A 24379-nucleotide genomic window follows, 5' to 3' on the forward strand; every position below is an offset into this window, starting at 1 on the left:
CTTTCTGTAACTCCAGTCCCATCTGATACCTTCACACCAGTGCACATAAAATAAATTTAAATGAATTATTTAAAAATCATCATTTATACTTAAAGAATGGGGTGAGGTGGGATTTCTCCCTCTCTTTGAGGTGTTTGTAGAGCCACTGAAAACCTCACATTTGCTGATGGAAATATCCGAGGTTGTCTAAGAAGGGAGCCCGGGCCCTGGTGGGCGTGGCCTGTGTTCTTTCTGCCTCCCGACACTCCTGCTTCTCTGCAGGTGGATGGGGCTCCTTCCCCCCCAGTCATCCTGTTACAGTGTGACTGGGGACCACAGACTAGCTGCAGCCAAGCGTGGCTCTCTCCTGGCTTCTACTAGTTGATACCAGTTGGTACCGTTTGGCACGGCAGGCCGGATAAACAGGAGCTAGGTGTGAGGGTGCTAGGGCGTGAGACTCTCTTGACTTTTATAAAAGACACAGTGTCTTAAAATAGCCTGGTAGCTAAAATAACAACAACAACAACAATAATAGCTTGCCATTTCTGAAAGCGGTTTTTTAAAATTTAAGGTCCCTGTTTTTGGCAGCAGCGAGTTTCCACTAGCCAGGCTCCCACAAGAACGATTCTAATGGAAAGCAGGTGGTCCCTTCATGACCGGAAATGCAGGGTCTGCAGGACTTTCAGCCCTCTGAGGGATTCCCCGAGCCTTGGGCCACACCCCAGGCCTTGAAGTAGATGCATGGACTTGGCAATTTTTGTTTATTGTTTCCCTGGCTGATAGTACTAATCAGTTGTACGCTTAGCGGTTAGTGCTGGTCTCCACCACCTTGATGCTCAGTCTGTCTCTCACCTGGGTTTTAACTGTCCTTCTTCTGTGAGATGGTGTGGGGAGGGAGGGGAGAAGGGGGGAGGTCAGCCATGGTGCATTTAGCTGGTGTTGGGATCAGCAGGAACTACCTCTGTGTGTTAGCCAACCACCCTGCCGTCGTAGGGGAAGCTCTGCCTGTGCAGAACCTTACCCCGTGCCTGTCTCGTGCGCACTTAATGGTTGCTCTGCAGAGTGGAGCCGTACCCACGACACCCAGCACCATGGTTTGCTCTTCTCCGTGTCCTTTCCTTATTGGTGGTCCTGGCTAGCTCCAGTGCTTCTAGGGCTGGGGAGGATGGAGGGTGACAGGCTCCTGGGAGGTGACTCTTGACCCCAGGTCACGCGCCCCCTAGATTTCTGGGTCATCCAGTGAGGCAGTTACTAATGGCTTTTTACAGTCACCCCTTCCTGCCTCCCTCAGCTGTCTGGGGAAGCATCCTCCGCATGCTTCGTTTCAGATGTTGACAGGTGAGAAAAGCAAACATTGAGGTTGCTGCTTTCCAGAGCCCATCAAGCAGCAATGTTGCCTGTACCGAGCTCGCTGGTGCGCCAGCCTCTACTTTTAACAGATTGCTGCCCAGTGCACTGGGCAGCCGGGCAAGTGACCTTCCGTCTGGCAACTGCGGCTTGACCCAAATAGATTCTGAGCTATACGGCGAGCTGTTAGACCAAGCAGTCAGAGCAAACAGCTGCTGTAGATCTTCCTCTTACATCTCTCGGGAGCCTAACTTTAACTGAGATGTTTGAGATTCTTCACTTGTCTGAGTTTGTAATGCCCTAGCTGTCCTGTGGTCCCAGTATTTGGCCCTGCACTTCTGACACAGTATGGAAGATGCTTTATCATGGCCTGTTTGCCCGTAGCAATACTGACAGCCTGTTAGGGTCCTGTCAGTATCCCTTGTTCTCTGAAAGGCATCCAGAAGGTTCTCATGGGATGTCTCCTGCTCGCTCTCTCTTCCTTCCATCCCTCAGGGGACTACACTCTCTTTCAGCAGGAAATTCCCACTGTTGTTGGGCCCCGGCTACAGTTGGAGAAATAGCCTCACTGGGCAGGGAGTACACGCGAGCCTTATTTGTTCCAAACTTCCGGTTCCTTTGCTTAGAGTTTGGGGAACCAAAGCCAAGGGGTCTTTACCAGAACGAGAGTAACTGGACCCCTGCCATCGATCTGGGCTCGGGGTTGCTGGTGGTTGTGTTTTCTGATGTGGAAGCCACGGTTTGGGACGCACTAACTCTTCCCTATTCTTTTCTTGCAGATGAGCTCACAGTGCCTGCACTTTACCCCAGTAGCCCTGAAGTGTGGGCCCCGTACCCTCTGTACCCAGCGGAGTTAGCGCCTGCTCTGCCTCCTCCTGCTGCTTTCACCTATCCCGCCTCACTGCATGCCCAGGTAATTTATACCCATCGGCCACCACTTCACTCACTCCACCACCGGTCCTCTCCGACCTGGTCCCCCAGAGCACACCACGTGACTAACACCTATCCAGCTAACAGATCCACCTTCAGTAAGTGAATGATCCCCTCCGGGACTTACAAGGACCGTCTGTCAGCCATGATCCCACCCCACTGCCTGATGTCTCCCCCAAAGGACACCTCTCTCTTCTTAATGATCTCCCCCTCATCTCACACGCAAAGACCAGGGCAGGCTTCCCCCCCTTGCCTCCCAGACAGCAAAAAGGGCATCACAGGAGCGTAAGGGTGTGTGTGTGTGTGTGTGTGTGTGTTAGAGGGAAGCATGCACTCGAGGCACGAGTTTTAATGTGTGTTTGGTATGCGTGTAGAAAGAGACTCCTGCTGTCTTGTCCACAGGGAGGTGAGGGACTGGAGGGAGGCTTCCAAGAGGAAGCCTGGTCCTCCACACGGTGCAGGAAAGACAAAAGGTTGCTTACTGCCGTGTGAGGAAAGGTACCTGTCAGGGGCACGCCTCTGTAGTTTCCTTGCTCGGTTAAGAAAAAAGAAAAAGCCTGAGCTTTATAAACAAGCGCCTTGCTTTTCCCCAAATACAGGGAGAGGCATCCCAAGTGCGTTCTCTCCCCTGGAGGCCATGGGTCCCTGCAGTCTGCCTCGTGTAGGTAGGGGTGACAGTGAGAACTGAGCTTCACCCTCGGAAAGTAAAATACAGATTCTGTTTGTCTTACTGCATATGCTGTTCAACCTGGCCTCTTAAAAATTACCAGGCGATGGGCTGGCAAGATGGCTCATTGGGCAAAGGCCCAACAGCTTGAGTTCAAACCCCAGGACCCACGTGGTGGAAGAGAGAACTGACTTCTGCTAGTTAGATGTCCTCTGCCCTCCACACGTGTGTACAGGCAGACACACACACTAAATAAATTCGATAAATCTTCTTAAGATTGTCAGGCCCGTCAGGTGGAGTGTGTGTTCATTTTGCCTGGTATTTGTTTCCAAGACTGGGTGAAACGTGTAGGTACAGCGAGTGAACCCAAGCCACCGGGTCAGGACTCCTGCAGGCACTGCTGCTTTTTGCCAGCGCTGCTCTCCCGGGCATCCTGGCTCCAGGCAGGCAGAGCTCCAAGGGAAGCCCTCGTGGTGCCCTGTGCCCTGGGAACAGAAACTGCCCTCTGCGGGGAGAAAGCAGCTTGGGAAGTGAGGAGAAGTGCAGAGGCCGTGATGGTCGCCTTGGTACAGGAAACAAATCCAAGTCAAGAACTAGACATGCCTTCTGCCTTTCCACCCTCTGCCTGGCGTTTCTACATCAGTGTTTGTTAACCCTCATGCCTAGGTACAGGCAGGAGCAGCTAGATTGTGGCTGTCTTTAGTGGAGTCATTAATGTTTTTTGTGCTGTGGATAACTTTATTGACAACAAAGACCAACTGCAAACCCCTCTTGTGCGCCCCACACCTCGTGTGCAGGTATGGCCCCTCTCGTATGGCACAGGAGCAGAGCAACAGACAGTCGGGGTCGTTAGTGCTTTGTGCCATGAAACCATGCAAGGTTGCACAGAGTCTTTGAGAATGTGCGGCTTCGGGTAGAAAACCATTCACTGCCGCCCGGAGAGTCAAGACTGACAGTGTCCAAAAAGACCTGGGAAGACTGGCTTGCTTTGGTCGTGATGTGGCATGAAATCTGGAGTGATCTGTAGGATACAGAGGGTGAAGGTTCTAACAAGGGGCCCAAGGAGATTTAGGAAGCCTACGTCACTGTGAGAAAGGATGGAGAGATTAGATGGATCGTGGCCGCGTGCCTCACCCACATCGCTCCTCTTAGCTCGGCCCTCAGCCCTAGACCTGGCGGAACTCCGATCTGCTGGTGGTGAAATCCGCGTCTTGAGTCTCACTTCTTTGGACTCATTTAAATGAACAGACTCGTCCATGTTGGAGTGAACTGGTAGAAACTTTGCAGACAGCTGGTCCAGCCCGTTGCACAGCTGAGGAAACAGGGAGTTGCCCAAGTCACAGTGGCTCCCAGGTTTTAGAGCAGGTCTGTCACCTGCTTCCCTTGCTGACTGACACAGCAAGGTGCTGGCTCACCAGACTTTTTCCTCTTAATAGAATTTTGGCGAGGCCTCGCTCCAGTGACTGCTTAGGGTTTCGGAGGCCAAGATGGCTTCTGAGAATCCTCACTGGAGGGGAGCAGAGTTGGGGGCCCCTTCCTAGGTGACTGGGGTTTTGTTTTGGAAACTTGAGTGTTTTGGAGCGTCTTCTAATTTTGCTTTTTTTATTTTTTACAATGTTGTGCTTTGTTTTGAGACATGGATTTTTTTTTTTTTTCCTTCTAGTGTTTCTCTCCAGAGGCAAAGCCCAACACACCTGTCTTTTGTCCACTTCTCCAGCAAATTAGATTTGTCTCTGGGAATGTGTTTGTCACATATCAACCTACTGCAGACCAGCAGAGGGAGCTCCCATGTTGAATTTGTTAGCAGAACTCCCCCCCCCTTATTTTGCAAAAAAAAAAAAAAGACCTATTTCTTGATGATATTTGAGAGATTTCAATAAAAATTTTAATCAGAGCAAAAAAAAATGATCTCAAGTAGACTACAGAGTTTTTGTTTTCATGGCACTGCGGTTGTGGAGCAGAGTTAACCTCTGGCTGAGGTTTGGGAGAAACTGGCCCATAGAAGCTAGTTGCCTGTTCCGTGGGAGCAGACCCCGAAAGAGCACCCTAGAAGACTGCGCCCAGCGCCAGGCCTCATCGATGCCTCTTCCATCCTCTTGAGCTCCGAAACCACCCCGAGCTTCATGCCAGAAGATCCTCGTGCCTACAGGTCATCGGCCACCAGAAGTTCTTGCTTCAGCACCAACAAGGCTTCCATGTCTAGCTGGTGGACATAAGCTCCTGTACCCAGCACTTGGGAGGCAGAGTCCTAGCCAGCCTGGGCTTTAGGGAGCTAGTCTCTCCACTCCCACCCTCTCCAAACTGGATAAAGTAACAGAACAGCACAGCGTGCGATGCCTTAATGTTTTTACAGCACAGCCAGTGTCCAGTTTCCAGCATTAGCGTTTTTACATGGCCATTGGTTTGGCCTCCAGGTCTCTGATGTCTGAAATGTCCATTCTGTGCATCATTGGCTAGAAGGGGTGTGTTTCGTCTTCCCTTTCTGGAAAGGTAAAGGCAGCACACAGACCCCCCTGCCACCACTGTTCACATCCTTGCCGTTGGGTCTGACTTCATCTTGCTGTGGCAGAAAATGAAACCTGCTGGTCGCACCACAGGGCAGAAGCGGAGCCCCTGTGACCAGAGGCAGCCCCAGAGTTCTCAGGGAAATGGCTGAGAATGCCCCGCATGCTGCTACTTCAGGGGACTCTTATTCCTGTGCCACCGTGCTCTCCAGCTCATTGCTGCTGCCGGCCGCTGCAGTGAAGCCTCACCCGCAGACAGGGACAGGCACTTTGAAAATTAGAACAGACTTCCTGGGGCGTGCCCCTTGAGATAGCCCTGTGACACGCTGGGAAAATTCAGAACTTGTCTATGGGAAAAGAGCCACAGGCAAACACAGTAGAGATCACAAAGGGACAGATGGCCCCAGAGGCAGTGTGGGCATTGCAAGTTTGTGTCCATTGTCAGTATAGCTGGGCATTTACTCAGTGGCGCGTAGCTTTTTTCTTTTCCCAATTTTTATGTGCATGGTGTGCATATATGTGGGTGCGCACACATGTGGAGGTGTGAGGCCGATGAAGGAAATCATTCTCAATTGGTCTGCATTATTTGGCAGCTATGCAACCTTAATTTCCAATGTCTCCGAGCTTCAGGAACATGGGGCTAAGAATTCTTAGTTATAAAGCTTTAATAATGTCTGGTACATCATAGTGACTTAGTAAATATTGGCTGTTTGGATTTTTGTGTGTGTGTGTGTGTTGCTTTTTAGTTTTTCTTCAGCCTTTTTTTTTTAATTTTATTTATTTTTGCAGAGGTAGGACAGGGGATAGAACATTCTAGGCGAGCATTTCACCACAGTTGTTTCAGCCCCTCACCACCACCACCAAATTTAGACTCTACTGGGGCCATTTCAAGGAATATTTGAACTTGAACTTTCCTCAGGACGGAAACCTAGGACTCAGCCCAAGCTGCCCGCAAGGCAGTGGCGGTTGAAACCTCCCTTCTGACATAATGGGAGGACAGAAGCTGTCTGCAGAGGCTGGATGACAGACAGGAGAGAGACAGGCAGTAGCTGTTAGCCCAGTGACAGCTCCTCCCAGCAGTGTGGTCCTCAGCACCACCTCTTAGACCACTTCTCTCCCGCAGCCAAGGCAGGACACACCCACCTGTAGAAATCCTTTCCTAAGAGGGGGCACCAGAACGCCGGGAAATCCCAGAGAGCAGCATGGTGCTTGTTGATCCACACAGCTCCCCCTTCTGTCGGTTAAGCTGCTGAAGAGGAAAGAGAAAGGCGCCTGGATTCTGGGACCTTCCCATGCTCCTCACACCTTCTGGTTCTTGACTCCAAGGTCACGTCTGGCACATTGGAAAGCTAGACTTTAGAGCTGTGATCGGAGCCCAGGGATCCTTTTCCTAGCTAAGGACACCCCCTGTTCTTGTGACCCTGTCACTGTCTCAGGGTTTGAGTCCCACCCCCTATCACCCCAAAATCCGCTTCTTTGTCACTGGTTCCGGGATAAGAGCTCAGGGTCTCCTTCAGTGGACACAGCAGGGCTGTGTTCCTTTGATGCCTGTAATGTTAGGTGCCCTAAGCATGTCCTCACCACCCCCATGTGAAACTAAACCCTGGGGTATCTGCACTTGCAGGGTTGTCCGGAGCTCTGATGAAGCCCAGGCCTGAGTCTGTGAGCCGTGCCTCTAAATGCGCTGGATGCAGTCACCTCCTCGGGAGCAGTGTAGTGGGGAGGACCAGAGGTCCTACCACCCCCTTAGGACTCTCAGCAACCCACGCAGGAGAGATGGGGTCGAGCTTGGTTGTTGAGTACTCTCCTCCCATGCAGGAGGCCATGGGTTCGATCTCCAGCAACACATAAACTGGACATGGTCGCTCTTGCCTGTGATCCCCCAGCATTTAGGACTGAGAGGCAGGAAGATCACTAGTTGAAGACACAACTCTCCCGAAAGGCAACAGTAATTTTGTTGTTTGGTTTTTGAAATAGGGCCTCACTCAGCCCAAGCTGTCCTCAAATTTATGATTCTTCATTACGGTTTTTGTGTCAATGAAGTGTGTGTGTTTGGATATATGTACGGTGGTGCACACTCAGAAGTGAGAGGCAACTTCGTGTAATCCATCCGTTCTCTCTTTCCACCTTAGTGTGAACCCCAGGGTTTGATCTTGGGTTTTCAGTCTTGCAGGGCAACCACTCTTCACTAAACCATTTCACCAGCCCTACAAAAAGGATTTTTTTTTTTTAATGACAGTTGCTACTCACTCTTGTTAAGGCTGAGGTTTTCTGCAGGTTTCTTTCATCCGAGTGCCTTCCATTTCCTTCTGTATAAATAGAAGAATGAACACCTGTCATTATTTAGAGAGGAAGATTACAAAAATGTGTGGCATACAGGACTTACTAAGGAGCCTTGCCACACCTTCCCTTTGCCGCCTGGTGTTGCCTGCAGCACCCGAGTGCTCCGGTGACCGGGAGAAACATGTAACACAGACCAGCAGGGTAGCGCCCCGAGAAACCTGTGCTGAACTTGGTTTTGGGGTACAGAGACAAAGCAGCAGGAGTGAGCAAGACCTCCCGGAGCTCGTAGTGTGGGTGGAGAGGTTCCACGTGGGGCCAGGCCGGCCGTCCACCGTGGGTTCTAGATGCTTCCCTAGACACAGGCTTCCGGGTGCCATTCTGTGTGTGAATTTGAAGTTCTGGAAACCCAGAGCCAAAAGGAAACTTTGTGACACCAGCTCCAGAAAAGGAGAAAGGGAACTTTTCCCTTTGAAGGAAACCAGTTGTGACGGAGCAAGAGGAAAATGGACTCCAAATGGATCATGTTTTATTCAGAGTTTGTCCTGCCAGTGGGATAGCCAGAACCCAGAGACAGGATAGAAAGTGGGACACCCCAACTTTAAGCTTCATGCATTGTACATGAGCTGTGCCCGCCTCACCGAGCTCAGCTCCCAGGGGCCTCTAATGGCCCTCGCCAGCAAACATAGTTAAAAATTAACGGGCTGACAAGATTAAATAGGGAGGGCGAGCAGCCACTGTGGACCGAATCTGACGCAGAGTATTACACGCTCGGCTGCCCACGACCAGAGCAGCGGCTCAGTGAACTTGGAGACATCAGAGTACCTTTCAATGCCTGTCTTATGCTCCAAACAGGAAAAGCTGAGGCCCAGGACAGAGTTAGCCCCAAGTGCTTGTGCTTGGTCCCTGGCCTGGCTTCTCTTTGAGGATGTATGTGTTCACGATCCTTGGTTTTGAGGTTCAGACAGTCATGTCTGACATTCTTGTTATCCTGCCTAGGAGCCTTTGAAGAACCAGCCTTCTCCAGCTGGGGCTTTTTGGTATTTACAGATAGTGTTTGCAATGGAGTCGAGGCTGACCTTACCCTGGCAGCAATCCTCCTGTCTCCTAGCATCTCAAGTGCTAGGATTTATATGTATAAGCTACCTCTTGGCTACAGCCGAGATGTTTTTCCTTGGTCCTTTTCCAGCTGCTGGGATGAGGAAGATGATAGACCTACCTGTAGCCAAGCGACACAATTCTCAGGTCCCAGGAATGGGACTCTGTGAGCAGTCTGGGCAGCAAGCATCTTTAGCCACAGAGTCACTAACTTACCAACCCTGAGATCAACTAGCCCAGGATGTCACAGACGTGGTCATCTTCAAAAGTACATTAATTAGCCGGGCAGTGGTGGGGCACGCCTTTAATCCCAGCACTCGGGAGGCAGAGGCAGGCGGATCCCTGTGAGTTCGAGACCAGCCTGGTCTACAAGAGCTAGTTCCAGGACAGGCTCCAAAGCCACAGAGAAACCCTGTCTCGAAAAACCACAAAAAAAGTACATTAGTTGAAGAGCTAGAAGTTTGGGTGCCACATTGAATGTACCTTGGGCACCTAGATCTGCCTCGTCGCCACTGGCGGGGGCCTATGGCTGGCATTTCTCAGCTTCATGGCTATTAATAGCTGGCACAGAATCAAAAGATTCTGTGGCCAGGTGACCTTGGGAAACCGAGGGAGTGAGTCCCCGTATCCCAGGAGAACTTTTCACGCACTGTTCCCTTGAATCCACACAAGGACACCAGAGTGTTGTTCTCCAACGTACAGTGCTGCATAACCTTTCTAGACTGTTCTAGGCATGCTTCTGGGAATCTAAGTCAAGGGCAGGGCCTCCCATCTGAGCATGCCCGTGCCAGCAGCCCAGAGGGCATTTTTTTTTAAAGACTTATTTATTTATTTATTGTGTATACATACATGCCAGAAGAGGGCACCAAATCTCATTATAGATGGTTGTGAGCCACCATGTGGTTGCTGGGAATTGAACTCAGGACCTTTGGAAGAGCAGGCAATGCTCTTAACCTCTGAGCCATCTCTCCAGCCCCCCCCCCCCCAGAGGGCATTTTGGAATGCAAGTGAGATGTTTCAGCAGGTGAAGGCACTAACCACCAAGCCTGATGACCCGGGTTCAGTTCCCAGCTCCCGCCATTTGGTGGAAGGAACAAACCAACCCTGCCTGACTGCCCTCCTTCCTCACACACATACACATGAATAGATTCATAAACAAACACATGGGGTCTGCTTGTTGTAAACGATTTAGGCCCCAGAGTCTGCATTTCTAAAGGCTGTGAGCCTGGGGGCTGAGGGGGCAGGTCTGGACCTGCCCCTGTGGTCAGCAGAGAGAAAAGGCCATCAAAGGATGCCACTAACCGTAGTGATCCCCATGCCCTGGAGACCTAAAAGGGACAGTGATAGTGGGACTCAGTCACTAGAGAAAGGAGACTCAAAGCAAATGATGGTTCACCCTGCACTGTGGTACTCAGCCTGTGGGGTGCCAGGGGTGGTGCGCTGGGTGGGGACTCCACCCTGGAGAGAGGCGCTGGGAACATGAATTCTGTGTGGTGCTGAAGTGTCAGACTTCGGTTCTGTATCTTGCAGGTATTTACTACTCTTTCTAGCATGGTATTTTATCTTCCCAGGTGATTTGCTTCCCAGGTGTCTGCTCCTCCTGTCTAACCTGTCGCCCCTTGGGATGGTAGCGCCCAGCAATGTTGCCTTTCTGTGAGAAGTGTCTAAAGCCACATTCCTGACAGAGGGTGGTGGGATCCATACGGTGTGGCCCCTTAACAACTACGTGATTTAGGGAAATTTCCGTTTTCCAGATTTCTCCGTCTGTGATAGGCTGAACACTTTCCTCTTTCTAGCACAGACTAAGTCAGGTTAGATATTAGGTTAGATCAAACTCCTAGAACGGTATGCAAGCTTTGGGGAGGGAGATTGTGTCTGTGTATACACACGTGTACATGCTTCTATGGTGCAGGAATGGCTGGGATGATCCTTGAAGCCAACTCTTCTTCCATGCTTCCATTCTTCTTCCTGAAGAGCTGACTTTGAGGAAGTCTGGGGAAGCCACTGGTCCTAGCAGTGGTAATGAGGAGTCAGAAGCATCTTGTCCAGGGCTTGGACAGGAGTGACCTGGGACCACAAGCTTGAGCAGAGCAAACAGCCCAAACAGGGGTAAAGGTTAACCTTCTCCTTGCCATCCTCCAAACAGTACAGTGATTAGCAGCTGCCCACACTCCCGGTTGTGCCCCTTGGACTCTGCCTCTCTCTGGTTACTAGAACAGGGAGCTGCTCAGTTTGGCCTGGCAGGCACTGCCCCCTGCTGGAAGGTGGGTTGCCTCAGGTATCTGGAGTGCAGCACACTGGAGTCCCAGCCGTGAACCACAGGAGTGGAGCTCCACAGCTTTGGGAGTCCATCGTTTCGTGTGATCTTGGGTGTGTGTGTCCGTGTATGCATGTGGGGGGTGGGGAGGGGGAATGCCGGAACCAGAGGCAGCTAGAGAGGCAGACAGACGGCCACCCTCACCAGCCACCCTCACCAGTCCCAGACTCATGCCATCTGCCCTGCAGCTCACTGTCCCCCCCCCCCCCAGCCCATTTCTGTGTCCCCTCAGTGAACACTATCCCACGTTGGCCTCACGGCCCTACATCCCCACCTCACACCCAGGCCTCACAACTGCCACCACCGCTCCACACTGACCCAGTGCACACGGACCATTTTAGGTTTAGGTTCCCAGCGTCCCCTGCCTGAGGGCCCTGGCCCCTAGGCCACCCTTTCCCAGCTGACTTGGGAAGGCAGCTCCAACTTTGCTCTCAGACGATCGAGCCGTGAGCCAAGGGTAGGTACTGGTTTCTTTGGTCTCCAGCCCCTCCACCCCTCTGCTCCTGTCTCTAGCCTTCCGGCACCACCAACCCCCTCCCCACTCCCACCCCTACCCCACCCAAACCAACCCTCCCCCCCACCTTCCCACATTTTCTCTTCGTGATTTTGTTAGCTCCCTTGGTCCTACAGAAGACACTCAGGTGTGAGTCTTTAGTCTGTCTTCAAGGACAAGTTTCTGATCCCTCAACCCTTCCTGCCGTAAGTGCTGGCAAAGTTGCCAGCCTGTCTTTAAGGACCCTTGCGGGCTCTGAGGACTCTCAGGCAACATGGCTTTATCCCCAAAGTTTTTGGTTCTCTGGCCTGCTGGTCTCTGCTTTCTGGAAATAATATCTGACATGGTCCCCAGAGGACACCTCATACACAAGATGGCCCAAGGGGCACCTTGAGCTAGATGCCGATGCCCCAGAAGCTCTCAGCGTTTCCTTCAGTTTTGTTGGAGCCGCATATGCCCCAGTCAGAGCAGAAGTCTCCACCCTAAGTTGGCCTAGTAGGCGGGGTTCCCCAGTTGGCCTTCCTGTCCTCCACTGACAGCAAGGGTGTGTGGGAGTCCTTCAGTTGGCAGGAAACCAGCCAACTGAAGTGCAAGAACTAACTTCTCCCGGGGACCCAATCCCTTGGCTTCTCAGCCCATAGAGTCAGGGCTTCTACGTCCTGAGCTGGACTCTGGGACAGGGCAGTTTTCCCCAAACCCCAAGTCCCGGAGTCCTAGGGTTGTCTGTAATTTCCCTCTGGCCCCATGGCACCTCCCCGTCAGCCAAAATGGCTCCTGCTACGTCTTGGTGTTTGAACCTAAACGATTTTGCTGCCTTGTGCCAAGGTTCTGTCACAGCTTCCCAAGCACCCCCTTGTTGCTGTCATTTGCATCTCTGTTTCCAGCATCGTCTTCCCTGTGGCTCACTGTTCTCAGTGGGAGGCCTTCCCTCTTAAGGAAAGAGGAGCTAGTAGAGTAAGCCCTGCTCTCTGGAAATAGAGGCTGGAAGATCAGGAGTTCAAGGCTTAATTTTTTAAAAAAATTTTACTCATTTTATGTATGAGCGCACTACATGTATACCTCATGCCAGAAGAGGGCATCAGATTCTATTATAGATGGTTGTGAGTCACCTCTGTGGTTGCTGGGAATTGAACTCGGGACCTCTGGAAGAACAGCCCGTGCTCTTAACTGCTGAACCATCTCTCCAGCCCCTCAAGGCTAATCTTGGTTTCATGGTGAGTTAGAGACTGGCCCACAGGTGCCCCACAGGCTACAGACAAAGCTGGCATTGTCGATGTATGGTATTTAAGAATGCAAAGCTCATGCCTTTCTTGTTGTTGACCTTTTGTGTGCCATGGGACCCAGAGCGTTCTGAGGGGTGGAGAAGGCACCCTCAGCCTGGTGGTGTTAGCTTGTCTTGGGAGAGACAGCACTGCTGTTGACCTGGGTTTAGCTCTTGGCACAGGTCCCTAGGGCACTGTGAACACACCCTGGTCTTCCAGACATCCCACCACATCAGGAAGCCGACCCTTTTCCTGAGACAGCAGGCTCTGGAGAAAGTTCAGTTCCCGCCAGGCCAGTCTCGGGAGGAGTGAGTCATGAAGTGCCCCTCCCTTGGTGTTTTGCTTAAACCATTAGGCCGCTCTTCCCAGCTCGGGTATTTCTAAGGGAGTATGGAAGGGAAGAACCCACAGGGCCATCCTGGGCCTCTTAATGTCTGTTAGCTCTGACAAGGACAGGTGGTTGGCGGGACCCCGATGCCCACTAAAGTGTGTGCTGCCCCGTAAGTTCAACTGGTATGCTCATAAGGCTTCTGGAAAGTCTCTCGGGGTGCTGCTGTGGTGTTTCTCAGAAGGTCCTAGGTAGGGGTTCCCACCCTGGCCAGTGTGAGGAGGTCTGAGGACACAGTGAGGTGGGACCCCTGGCTCACTGCTCTTCCTGTCTTTTCAGATGCGCTGGCTCCCTCCCTCCGAGGCTACTTCTCAGGGTTGGAAGTCCCGACAGTTCTGCTGAAGGCTGTGTAAGTACTTGGCTTCTCCAGGGACTGTTCGGTGCCCCTAGCCTGCCCGTGGTCCTCCATCTGGGAGAAACATGGGCATTGCCCGAGTGTTCACCTGGGATGGGAAGATGACGAACAGGCCCGGCACTGCTTGAGTCTCCCTTGGGGACCAGGCTCCTGTCCTCCCATGCATTGTCAGCAGTGCTCATGTCTATAGACCAGGCATCGGGAAATTTGATGACTGTCTGGTTCACCTGCTCCCAGCATTAGGCAGAAGGCCCTCCCACTGTGGCAGACACATGGCCCACTCAAATGCAGATTTTTTTAAAAATAGAAGGCAGTGTGCTGCTGTTGCCAAGTCTTGCCTTACTTAAAGTATCTTTATATGTTTTAGATTTGTTCTTTACATGTATGTATACCATGTGCATACAGTGCCCAGAGAGCCCAGAAGAGGGTATCTGACCCCGCAGAACTGGGGTGACAGGTGGTTGCGCCACCACGTGGGTTCTGGGAAGCAAACGCAAGGGCTGTACAAGAGCAACAAGTGCTCTTACCACTGGGCTATCTCTCCAGCCCCCACTTTTTAAAAATACATTTTTTTCAATTATTGAAAAATAATTTTTTTAAAAATATTTATTTATTTATTTATTATGTATACAATATTCTGTCTGTGTGTATGCCTGAAGGCCAGAAGAGGGCGCCAGACCTCTTTACAGATGGTTGTGAGCCACCATGTGGTTGCTGGGAATTGAACTCAGGACCTTTGGGAGAGCAGGCAATGCTCTTAACCACTGAGCCATCTCTCCAGCCCTGAAAAATAATTTTTATACAATAGAGTCAGATCAGTTTTCCGTCCCCAACTCCTCCTACCTCCCCACCAATAGAAAACAAGTAAACAAAAAACAAACCAGAATTTTTTAAAAAGAAAAGACACATACACATACAAACGAAACCCATAAAAACTGGAAATTAATATGTAGCCAAACGACCAAACAAAGCAATATGCGACAAAAAGTCTACAGAAACACCTGGAATTTTAGTGTTGGCCAGGTCCTGGTCATGGGGCCTACCCCCTAAGTGGGGTTAAACCATGTCCTAAATATTCAAGTACAAAGACACAAACACCTGTAATTTGGTGTCTTGACTGAATCTCTCCTTAAGCAAGGGGCACTGTAGTTCTGAGCTGTAACGTGGCGGGAACTGGGGCGTATGACTGAAATGAAGTTTCCTAAGTGTTACAGCTCCCCAGTTAGATCCTTCAGCCCTCTGTGAACCTGGAAGGGAAGTGGGTGGAGGGGTGGGCTTGGGTCCTGTTCGATGCTAATGCAGGGTGTTTGGCCCGTGTGCTGATGCTGACGGTGACAGACTCTTAAAGCCCCTCTATTCTGAGAGTCGGCCACGTAAAATGGATACTCACTTTTCCCATGGTTGAGGCAGAGGTTCAGTACTTTGTTAGGGCACTGGAGACTCTGAAGAGGGTACTGTGTTATAAATAAGCCTGCGGTGGCTTAGGTTCTACCTTGACAGGTTTATGTGAGCGCTGGTGGAAGAAGGAAGGATGGTGGGTGATGGGGCTAGCCTTATCTTCCTGAGGAGAAAGGAGAGTTCCCACAGGAAGGCTCGGGCAGCGACGGGTCAGTCATTAATGCAGAATGTTGAATGCACTTGCTGAGCCCTCGTGGTGATGGGAGGTCAGGGTCAGTGTTCCCCATTGCCCTGCTGGCCCGGGTTGGGGCTACCCCCAGCAGGAATGCATGGGCAGGAAAACCATCTGGCTTCTGCCATCTGGTAGGTGCTCTGGGGACACTAATATCAGTTGGTGGGCAAGTTGGCGAATGACAGGCACCCAAGTCTCTCTTCATTGTTTTATTTTGTTTGCTGTTCATCTAGGCTTAAAGGAAGAAGCGCATCTCTTAGCCGTTATGTGTGTTCCAGTTTAAAAGACTTTGTACACTTTGTATGAGCATGCTCACATTTTCCCTGAAATCACTTTTTCAAGACGTGCTATGTTAGCTGTCAGTCAGAGGCCCGGTGGTAGCAGAACGGGGCTAGGGACTACGCCATCACCACACAGAAAGGTCTAAATGGGCGACATCTCTTGAACACAGTTCATCTCTTCTGAGCTGTACATGGGCCAGGCCCGTGCTTGCCTGGGGTGTGAGGTGGTCTCAGGTGTGTCATGTGGAGATCGTCCAGAAGGAATTTGGGTGGCAGTGCCATTACTGTCGCATGGAGCTAGGCGGGTGCAGCCACCACTCCAGCTCCTTCCCAAGTCAGCTATGATCCAAGCTGTGCACTTTGGGGGAATATAAAACAGATTTGGGAACAGCAGTGCTGTTGAGCTAACAGAAGCAGAGGGGACCAAAGCGCATGTCCGAAAGGGTAGTGCTGGCCAGGTGGGCGGCTCCACACCACAGAAGAGGGTGCTGGCACGGAGAGTGAGGCACTAAGGGTGCCAGACATCCTACCGTCACACCTGGTGTATCGACTGTTGTATGTGCTCCTTTAATCCCCCATAGTCCCAGGCCTACTCCAGAAGAGGCCTTGGGCGGTTGCTCTTGGACTTGTCAGGATTACAGGCATGCAGTCCTGTGTCTTGCTGCCTTAGAAATCTCTACTTTATCTGCTTTGGTTTCTTGGTGCAAGCATAAAACAAATGACTAAACTCGAAATATAAACTAACCCAGCTCTTTACTCTTGTGTGCATGAGGGTCATACCTGCTGTGTCCCACATTCCCGCGGGAGCCCTGTGGACCTAAGTCTGCATACAACGGCCACTCAGGGTCCTGGGCTCCGCCTGCCGAGCAGGGTGTGTGGGTTCACGCTCACTGGTGTTGTGAGGAAGACCTGGAAGAGTGGCTGGAGGCTGAGTTTGCTGACGCTGTTGGCTTGGCATGTGGTTGGCATGAGCGATGTTTAGTTATCACCCCATCACTAGCATTTTGGTGATGATCCAGCCGTGGGACAGAGAACCATGATAGTGTTTGAAAGACAAAAGACATGTTTTGAAAATGATCAATTTTCCAGCTCCACTAAGAACAAGAGAACACATTTTCTGTCGCTCCTTACAAGTAACACAGTGACGGCCTTGCTTGTTGGACATCCAAATATAGCTAAACAAGTCTTCTAAAGAGCTTGGGGACTCGTGTGGGATGAGATAATATTCCTAAGAACTTGTGCGATTCGCTTGGCCTTCAACCACGGCAAAGAAATTGCAGGCATGTGCTGTTACAGCCTTGCGGGTTAGAGGAGATGATGGGAGCTAAAACGGCAGGAGGCATAAACGGCTGTTTATGCCTCCAGCTTCTTTGGGAAGAACAGCCTAGTCTGTCTCTGTCTTTAAGGCCAGGTCCTCCTGTAGGCCCAGACAGCCGCTGTGGCTCCAGCAATCACCCCACTCTCTCCTTAGAAGAGACCAGCGTTGTGCTCTGTATTGCAATAGCCTCAGAAGCCAGGGAAGTTCTTGTGACTGACTTGCCCTTCCTGTTTCTACTTTATCAGGATCACACTTGAACTTGTAACAGTAAATATTCAGTGAGCAACTATAGCTTACTGAGGAGGAGGGTAGTGGAGTAATAAAATGTGACCATAATAGGTCAGATGGGGTGAGTATAGTGGAGAGCGTGGAGTCTGCCAGGAATTGCCAGGGAGCGACAGCTTTTAACGCCCTGTGTAGGAGGCTCAGCCAGCGAAGGTGCCCGGCAGACCCACTGTAACATGTCTGGAGAATGGCCACGGGACAAGAAGAATTGGAAGAGTCGCAAATAAAAGTAGATGGGCTTGGAACGTGCCCAGGGGCCTCCGGGGGCCCTAGGGCTGCTATTGCCAGTCAGCCTTGAGGGGGCACACTTGGTCACTATGGAGTGTGACAGAGGGTGGGGGAGTTTAGGTAGTTTCCTCCCTCAAATAGCCCAGCTTTTACTATGAAACCAGACTCATACCTGCCCCTCTTTAAATGTCTCTGTAGTGACTTCCGAGTGCCCTTGCCTCTGGCCCAGTAGCCTGCCACACTGTTCCAAATCCCCAGACCATGTTCCCACCTACATTCTCTGCTACTTGCAAGGTCATCCTGCAGTGGGGCTGGGCTCGGGAGCAGGCTGGTCTTCCTGCCCCCTGGCGGGCAGCATGAGGACCACAGAGAAGGTTGCCATGCGCAGTTAACAGCTCTCTCTGTCCACCCAGGTCTCGGGTGTGTGATGGCGGCTGCAATCTGTCTTGTGGGTATTAATGCGATCTTCACTGGTGGCGACTGTCATCCAGCTGTTCTGCAGAACTGGAGCTTTGCTGGTGAGTGCCAAAGTCAGGTGGCAACCAGTGTGGGCAGGATGGGCACCAGCATCTCCTGGAACCACAGCCTCTGTCTGCATGGGCCTATGGCATCAGCATACTACCAGTCCAGTTGTCTGACGCACCCTTCCAGTGACAAGCCGCTTCAGGGCAGCAAAGATGTAGTAACCAGCAGTTTGTTTCCTTCATGGGTGCTTTTTGTTTTGAAATAGTACCTTACTATGTAGCCCAGGCTAGCCTCAGCCTTTCTAGTGCTGGGAAGCTCATATGCCATCATGCCTGGCAATAGTTGGCATTACCGATGGCCTTCTCGAGTAAAGCTCGCTCCATTCTCAATAGGAGCAATATGACTTAAATTTCATAAAATGAAGCTTTTCCCTCCCTTTCAGCTCTCAAGCCTTCATTTGAAAAAGCAGCAGTTTGTTGGAAATGAGATATAGTGTGTTCCCCTCTTAACTGTCTAATTGCATTAAGTATACTGAAGCCATTTCTCTACTGGGGGACATGTTTTGAGCCTCTGCTGAAATTGGTGAGCATGGATTCTCCAGGGGTTCTTTGTGTCACGGGGCTTTTCTGGCCTCTCAGTCGGTAGTTGCTATCAGAATCTCAGTCGTCAGGTTTGATTTCGTTTGGTTTGGAAGTCAGGGTTGCTCAGGCCGATGTGGAGCTTCGGATCTTCCTTCCTCAGCCTGCCAAGTGCTGAGGTGTGTGCCACCAAGCCTGGCCCTAGGTAGAGTCTGTAAAGGAAATTACAATATACACTACCCGGGATGAGCTGCTCGTGGCCACCTCAGACGGCAGCTTCCAGTGACTTTGCGGAGCTTGGCTTTGAGTACAGAATGCCAGGGACACTTCATGCCTCAGCCCAAATAAGGAGACAAATTTCATTCCTTATGATGGGCCTATAAAAAAAAAAATGAGTCAGAAGGAGGGCAAGGTTGCTGCTGAGGACGGAGATGAGGCAGCCAACCGAGGAGGTCACTGCAGCATTTGGGGGGCATGAGCAGTTTCACACTGAGATCAGCACCTCGTAGGACCGAGCGAGCCACCAGCAGAAGTACGTTCCTCCGCCCAAGTCGGTTTCCTACAGTAGCACAGAGTTGTCATAGGTACCATATGTAACGTGTGACACACCGTGTGGTGCAGCTGACGTCCTGTACGCTGTATGACCTTGTGATCTGGTCCCTTTCGTCATTGTCCTCAGCAGTAGTGCCCACAATGTTCTTGATCTTCGTTCTTTGTTTTGAAGAATTTTCCTCTCTCTAGAGTGATCTAAAGGTCAGTTTATAGGTACTCATGCAGTTTGTTGTAGTTCGGGGGTAAGAGCCAGGCTCCTGTGCGTGCCAGGCAAGCGCTGTCCCACTGAGCTCCCCGTGCCGGACAGCTTTTAAATGCAGTAAAGCAACCAAGATATTAGTTGTCCAAGGCCCACTAGCCCAGTGTCAGAAGCGGGTGATATATCCAGTACCAGAAAGCCCTAAGGGACTCAGGACTAGAGTTTCAGATGCCCCTGGAATGCTCAGAAAGGTGGGTCAGGTCGGGGCCGTGCAGCAGGCACGGAGGGCCGTGGCACTGACAGTGTATAGCTCTGCAGGTCCCGGGACCACCACGGCTTACAGACAGGAGGGAGTGTTGTGTCTGTTCTTTTCGCCAATCTAAGGCAACCTTGCTAGACAGAGGCACACCTGAGTGAGGAGGGAGGGTTCCCTCTACCCTTAGGCTAGAGCCAGGCCTAAACATGGCCAGGGTGGATCCCTGGAGACTGGTCTCTGCAGAGGACTAAACACTTTACATGTCTTAAATATTCACTTTATGTTAGTATTTGATTAAGTTGACAGGTATAAAAATGACTTTGAGTCAGGGTAGCAGAGGAATATTAGAAGTTTGGAGGGAAATCACTAAGAGTTATTATTAGGCCAAGCTTATGCAGATGGGTAACCAAAACGGTTAATTCGTTTGGGAGAAAATTTACCTGGTGCCTGGCCGAGTGTAGCTCAGCAGCGCTGAAGCCCAGGTGGCGGTTGTTCCACCCTCGGTATCCTCACCTGTGCGGCGGCAGAGTGCCCTAGTGAGCTCACACATCAGAGCCAGCTGAAGTCAGTGTCTTACGATCCTATGTCCTGTCAGGTATCCAGCCACAGTCTCCTGTGTCTTCCCTCGTGTACAGCTGCTGATTACTCAACACAGGGAAGTCTGGCAGGCTGCTGCTGTTTTTGAAGCTGTGTGGTGTTCATGCACGAGCAGAGGACACAGGGAAGTCAGGATAACTTTCAGGGTGTCTGTCAGGCTGACAGAGCCACAACACCAGCTGCTTTTGTTCTGGTTTTTGAGACACCACTTACATGTTGTTCTGGATCTCCTTTCCCACAAGGCTCTTGTGAAAAGAATCTGCCCCTCGTCACCCAGCCCACTGTCCCTCCGTGGTGCTTTGTGTTCCCTGACGTCTTTGGATTCTGTTTAAACGTCCTTGTTAACACATTCCAGGGTTTGAACTCCATTCTGAGCTAAACCTCTTCCTTGTTTACAGGGACTGAAATAGCTGCATTTTGACCTTGTGTTCAGTCTAAGACATAGACGGCTGTGTGGATACATTCTTTTCCCATGTGAGAATTACGTCTCCAGGGAACTATAGGTTCTGCCCCCCTTCTTTCCCAACTTCCAAAGGCCCTGTGTGCAGGAGGGAAAGGAGAGTGGTACAAAGCCAGAATCTGGGGCTTATTCACCCCGCCCCAGAGGGATTAGCTTCCCACAGAAGGGTGCCCCAGAGCTGGTGTATAGCCCAGGCTGGACCTCCAGTGCAGACCCTGCCTGGCAGATCAATGTTAAGACAAGGGTCCAAGTGTCTAAATGAAGGAACATTTTGCTGTGCCCTGCTAGCTCCTCTGGGGATCGTCTTGAAGTAACAGCCAATATCATTCCTGCCTAGTTCTGTAGGGACTTCTCCCTACAAAGCCCTTCTGGACAAGAGTTTTGTAACTAAGTTGGGAGTAGAAAAGGAAAGGGGGAAATACAGGCAGACCAAGTCTTGGAGGTTGTACTAAGGGGCCTAGGGAGTGGGAGCCAGTGGAGAAATATGACATGAATCATCTGCTACTCAGGGTTGGTGGGAAGAAGATGGTCCCAGGACAGAGCTGCCCAAGGCAACAGAGCAGGCACAGATAGAGATGGTGACAGCTTTGACTGAACAGTACACAAAGGCCACTGTAGACTCCTGTTAAAGAGCTGAGCCTACCTCCCCTGCCAGGCAGAGCCACAAAGCTAACCTGCTCTCTGCAGCCTCCCATCCTGTCCGTCCTTTCTCAGAGTCATTGAGAGCAGCATCACACTTGTTAGTCTTGCTGCTTTCCCAAGATGACCGTCTCTGAGCCAGGAAGAGCTGCTGCACGGACCTAGTCCCGGAGCCCAGCTGTGTCTTGTGCGGAGCCCCTGCAGGACAGAATGGGTTTGATGGGCTGTACTCAAGGTCAGGAGGCAGCAGAACTTGTAGATGTTGGAGGCAAGCAGGAGCCTCCTGAGACAAGTGTGCTTCAGCTGAAGCTCCTTTGGCACATCAGTGATGTGAGGGAGTGAGTCAGGCCATGAGGCTCACAAGGAATCTCTGTTGCTGTCACCTAAAACGTAACTCCATCTGCCCTCTTTTGGTTCCCACTCCCACCCAGTGCATACCTAGCCTGTGGGAACTCTGGACCCTACCCACTCCCAGGTAGACATCAGAAATCAGGGTTTAACAGAAAAGATAGGTACTTTTTGCAAGTGTTTCTGGTGACTGGTTTGAAACGGGGTCTGGCAGTGTAGCCCTGACTAGCCAGGAACTTGCACGTAGACCCCATGCTTCTGGGATTAAAAGAATGCACCACCATGCCCGCCTAGAGATGGACACATTCAGATTCTCCCGGCTTGAGCATCACAGGGTATGCGGACCCCAGTGGTACTAAGTGTGAGAAGAGGCAGAAAGTGAGAGGTTCCTAAAGGAGCTTTAGCTGTTTATCCCTGCCAGACATTTGACTCAGAATGCTGCTGCCAGGGGACAGAGAAGGAAGTGGTCAAAGGCTACAGCGTTCCTACAGCTTTTTACAGGAAGCAGCTGCCGACGTGTTGTTAGGATTGCCGCAACCGCGAGACCGAAGAGTACTGGTGTCACAGCTGTGCGCCTGCAGGTCTCTTCCTGCTCTGGAAAGCATAGCTTTCTCACTGGTGCCTTTCCAAGCTCCACAGGTACACAGCCATTTATATTTGGATCTCAAAACTTGTAGGCCATTACATAAGCCTTTCTCTGTACAGAATCCTAGTCTGCTTGTATGTATACCTTTTCTGTGTTTGACAACACGAGTCTAACCTGTCAGGGAGAAAATATGGACGTGAATGACAATCAAAATGGGCTTACAGTGTGTGCATCCTGGACAGTGCTGTGGAGAGTATAGTACAGAACCCAGGCTGGAGTTACTCAGTGGCAGCGCATACCTAGCATTTGTGAGATGGAAGGACTTGGAGTCTGAATATCCTGGGCTCAAAGAGCTGATTCTACCACAACGCACAATACACAAGCATGTGTTTCAAAGTTCAGAGAAGAAGGGGAGTTTATTTTGCACACTTCAGTGCATGTGGAGAGAGGTGAGGGAACACTTGCAAGGAACCTGTTCTCTACCACGGGAGTCCCCAGTATTGACTCAGATCATGAGACCTGACAATGTGCTTACCCCACTGAACCATCTGGCCGGGTCCTTTGCTTTGTTTTCTCCAGACAGAGTTCTCTGTAGCCCAGGCTGGCCTGGAACCCCAGCTGATCCTCCTGCCTCAGGCTCCAGTGCCCAGTTTGAAGTCTTTACCCATGAGTCTGCTGACACTACCTGTCTCAGCTCAGCGAGATCGATGTACACGATTGGCAAGGTTGCTTTCCAACACGTTTTCTTTCTGTTTCAGGTTTGAAAACGCCTTGCCCAGTTTTGATCCCTTCAAGACTTTGCCACAGCCTCTATCACACATCTGTTTTCCTCAAAGAAAAAAAAATATATAATAAAATGTGTTTTACTCTTTTACACTGTATAATTTTAAGAAATACGTGTTATTTGTGAATGCATGGTCTGACGTTTCTGTACAGTTTGGAGACATACTCAGGTGGAACACGGACAACAGTAAAGCCAAGACGACTAGTATTTTCTAGCAGGCATTTATGAATGGAGGGAGTTCTTACACTAGGTTAGATCACTTTTGCACTTGATTTTTGAATGCTTTTTAATGACATTTATCTTGTTTTTCTTCTAAAATAAGCTGCATGTTTGAGGCATGTCTCTGAATAGCATTGAAATTTCCACAATTGTGTTGTGAATGTGTGGACCCCATCTGCCTGGCCCCGAGTCAGGGCACGTTAGTGACATGGTGTAGAAGTGAGCTCTGCAAGACAATCAAAGCCCCAGGAGCATCTCCCACCACAGTGTTCACAGCTGGGCAGTAATTACTACTTAGGTAATGTCTCCCGAGCACAGCGTACCATCTGAAACCCATGGCATTTATGGCTGCAACAATACAAACTGTGCCAAGTGAGGTATTGCCATTTTATACTTGTATTTATTATATTGTTACCATTTATGATAGCACCCTCAGAGCGTGGGACCTAATATATCACTCATCTTCCATAAACTGTTCTCTTTCCCAGTGGAAAGATAAAGTCCACCCCACTAAGTGGAGGGACCTTGATTTAGACCTGTGAAGCCAACAAGGCCTCAGGAGAAGCAGGCCGCCCACCCAGATACTTTGGCAAGAATGGGCATCACATCCCAAGTGATTGTGCAAAGTATGGCCTACCTGAGCTGGTGGTTCTAACATCTGGCAGCCGTCCATCATGTTCTCCAGAATACTGTTTGCTCATCCCCGAGACTACCTACTGCATTGCACTGGGTGGGACATGTGACCACGGCCATTCGCAATGAATGCAGTTACCCTTGCTTCAAGACTTCTTCAGAGCCCAAAGTTAGCCTTGTGTTGTATTCCGACACATTTCCAGAGGTGGTGACGGGGCAGCTTCTCCTGCTCCTCAGACAAGAGCCATGTGTAATACTGTGACCTCAGAGAATTTCCAGCTGCTGGTATAGCTAACATAATCACAGTCTTTGTATCTTTGTTATCGATTTACTTGTTGTGTTGAAAACGTCATGTTTTAATGGTTATATCATTGGTGGGGGGTTCACTACTTTTCATTAGAAATAAGAATGTCAAGTTTTTACAGGTTATTAAAAAGAGAAAAAGGAAAAAAACACTAAGGCCTGGAGTAAGGGCTTTTCACTAGAAACTAGAGGAAGGGGGCAGGCAGCAGTGTGACTTCAGACAGCCACACTGGTGTTGAGGGACTGCTCAAACCCCCCCCCCCCCGTGCCACTTGGCTCCGAGACTACTTGCTGTAAGGAGAGCCACTTCACCACTGACTGTGCTTTTATAAACTGTGTAAAGGTACTTTTCTATTGTCGTTTTTAATAAAATAATAAAGTTTATTCCAGCTATTACA

At 50.6% G+C, this 24379-nt stretch overlaps 1 protein-coding gene across 5 annotated transcripts in view; it reads left to right on the forward strand.

Moving 5' to 3' along the window:
- The window catches only part of Rbpms (RNA binding protein, mRNA processing factor), a 143119-nt gene extending 118740 nt beyond the window's left edge, over positions 1 to 24379 (forward strand). The window contains exons 6-9 of one of the 5 annotated variants that reach the window (XR_009055687.1): positions 2106 to 2239; positions 13545 to 13614; positions 17776 to 17880; positions 22801 to 22889. Coding sequence is in view for 3 of the 5 variants with exons in the window: in XM_057752833.1 (XP_057608816.1) it covers positions 2106 to 2239; positions 4587 to 4718 (266 nt within the window). In the remaining 2 variants the exon portion in view is untranslated. Of the gene's footprint in view, positions 1 to 2105; positions 2240 to 4586; positions 4736 to 13544; positions 13615 to 17775; positions 17881 to 22800 lie in introns of those variants that run through there. The other 4 variants (XR_009055688.1, XM_057752834.1, XM_057752835.1 and 1 more) reach the window with 4 other exon arrangements.

Source organism: Chionomys nivalis, chromosome 20, assembly GCF_950005125.1.
Source record: "Chionomys nivalis chromosome 20, mChiNiv1.1, whole genome shotgun sequence".
NCBI lineage: Eukaryota > Metazoa > Chordata > Mammalia > Rodentia > Cricetidae > Chionomys > Chionomys nivalis.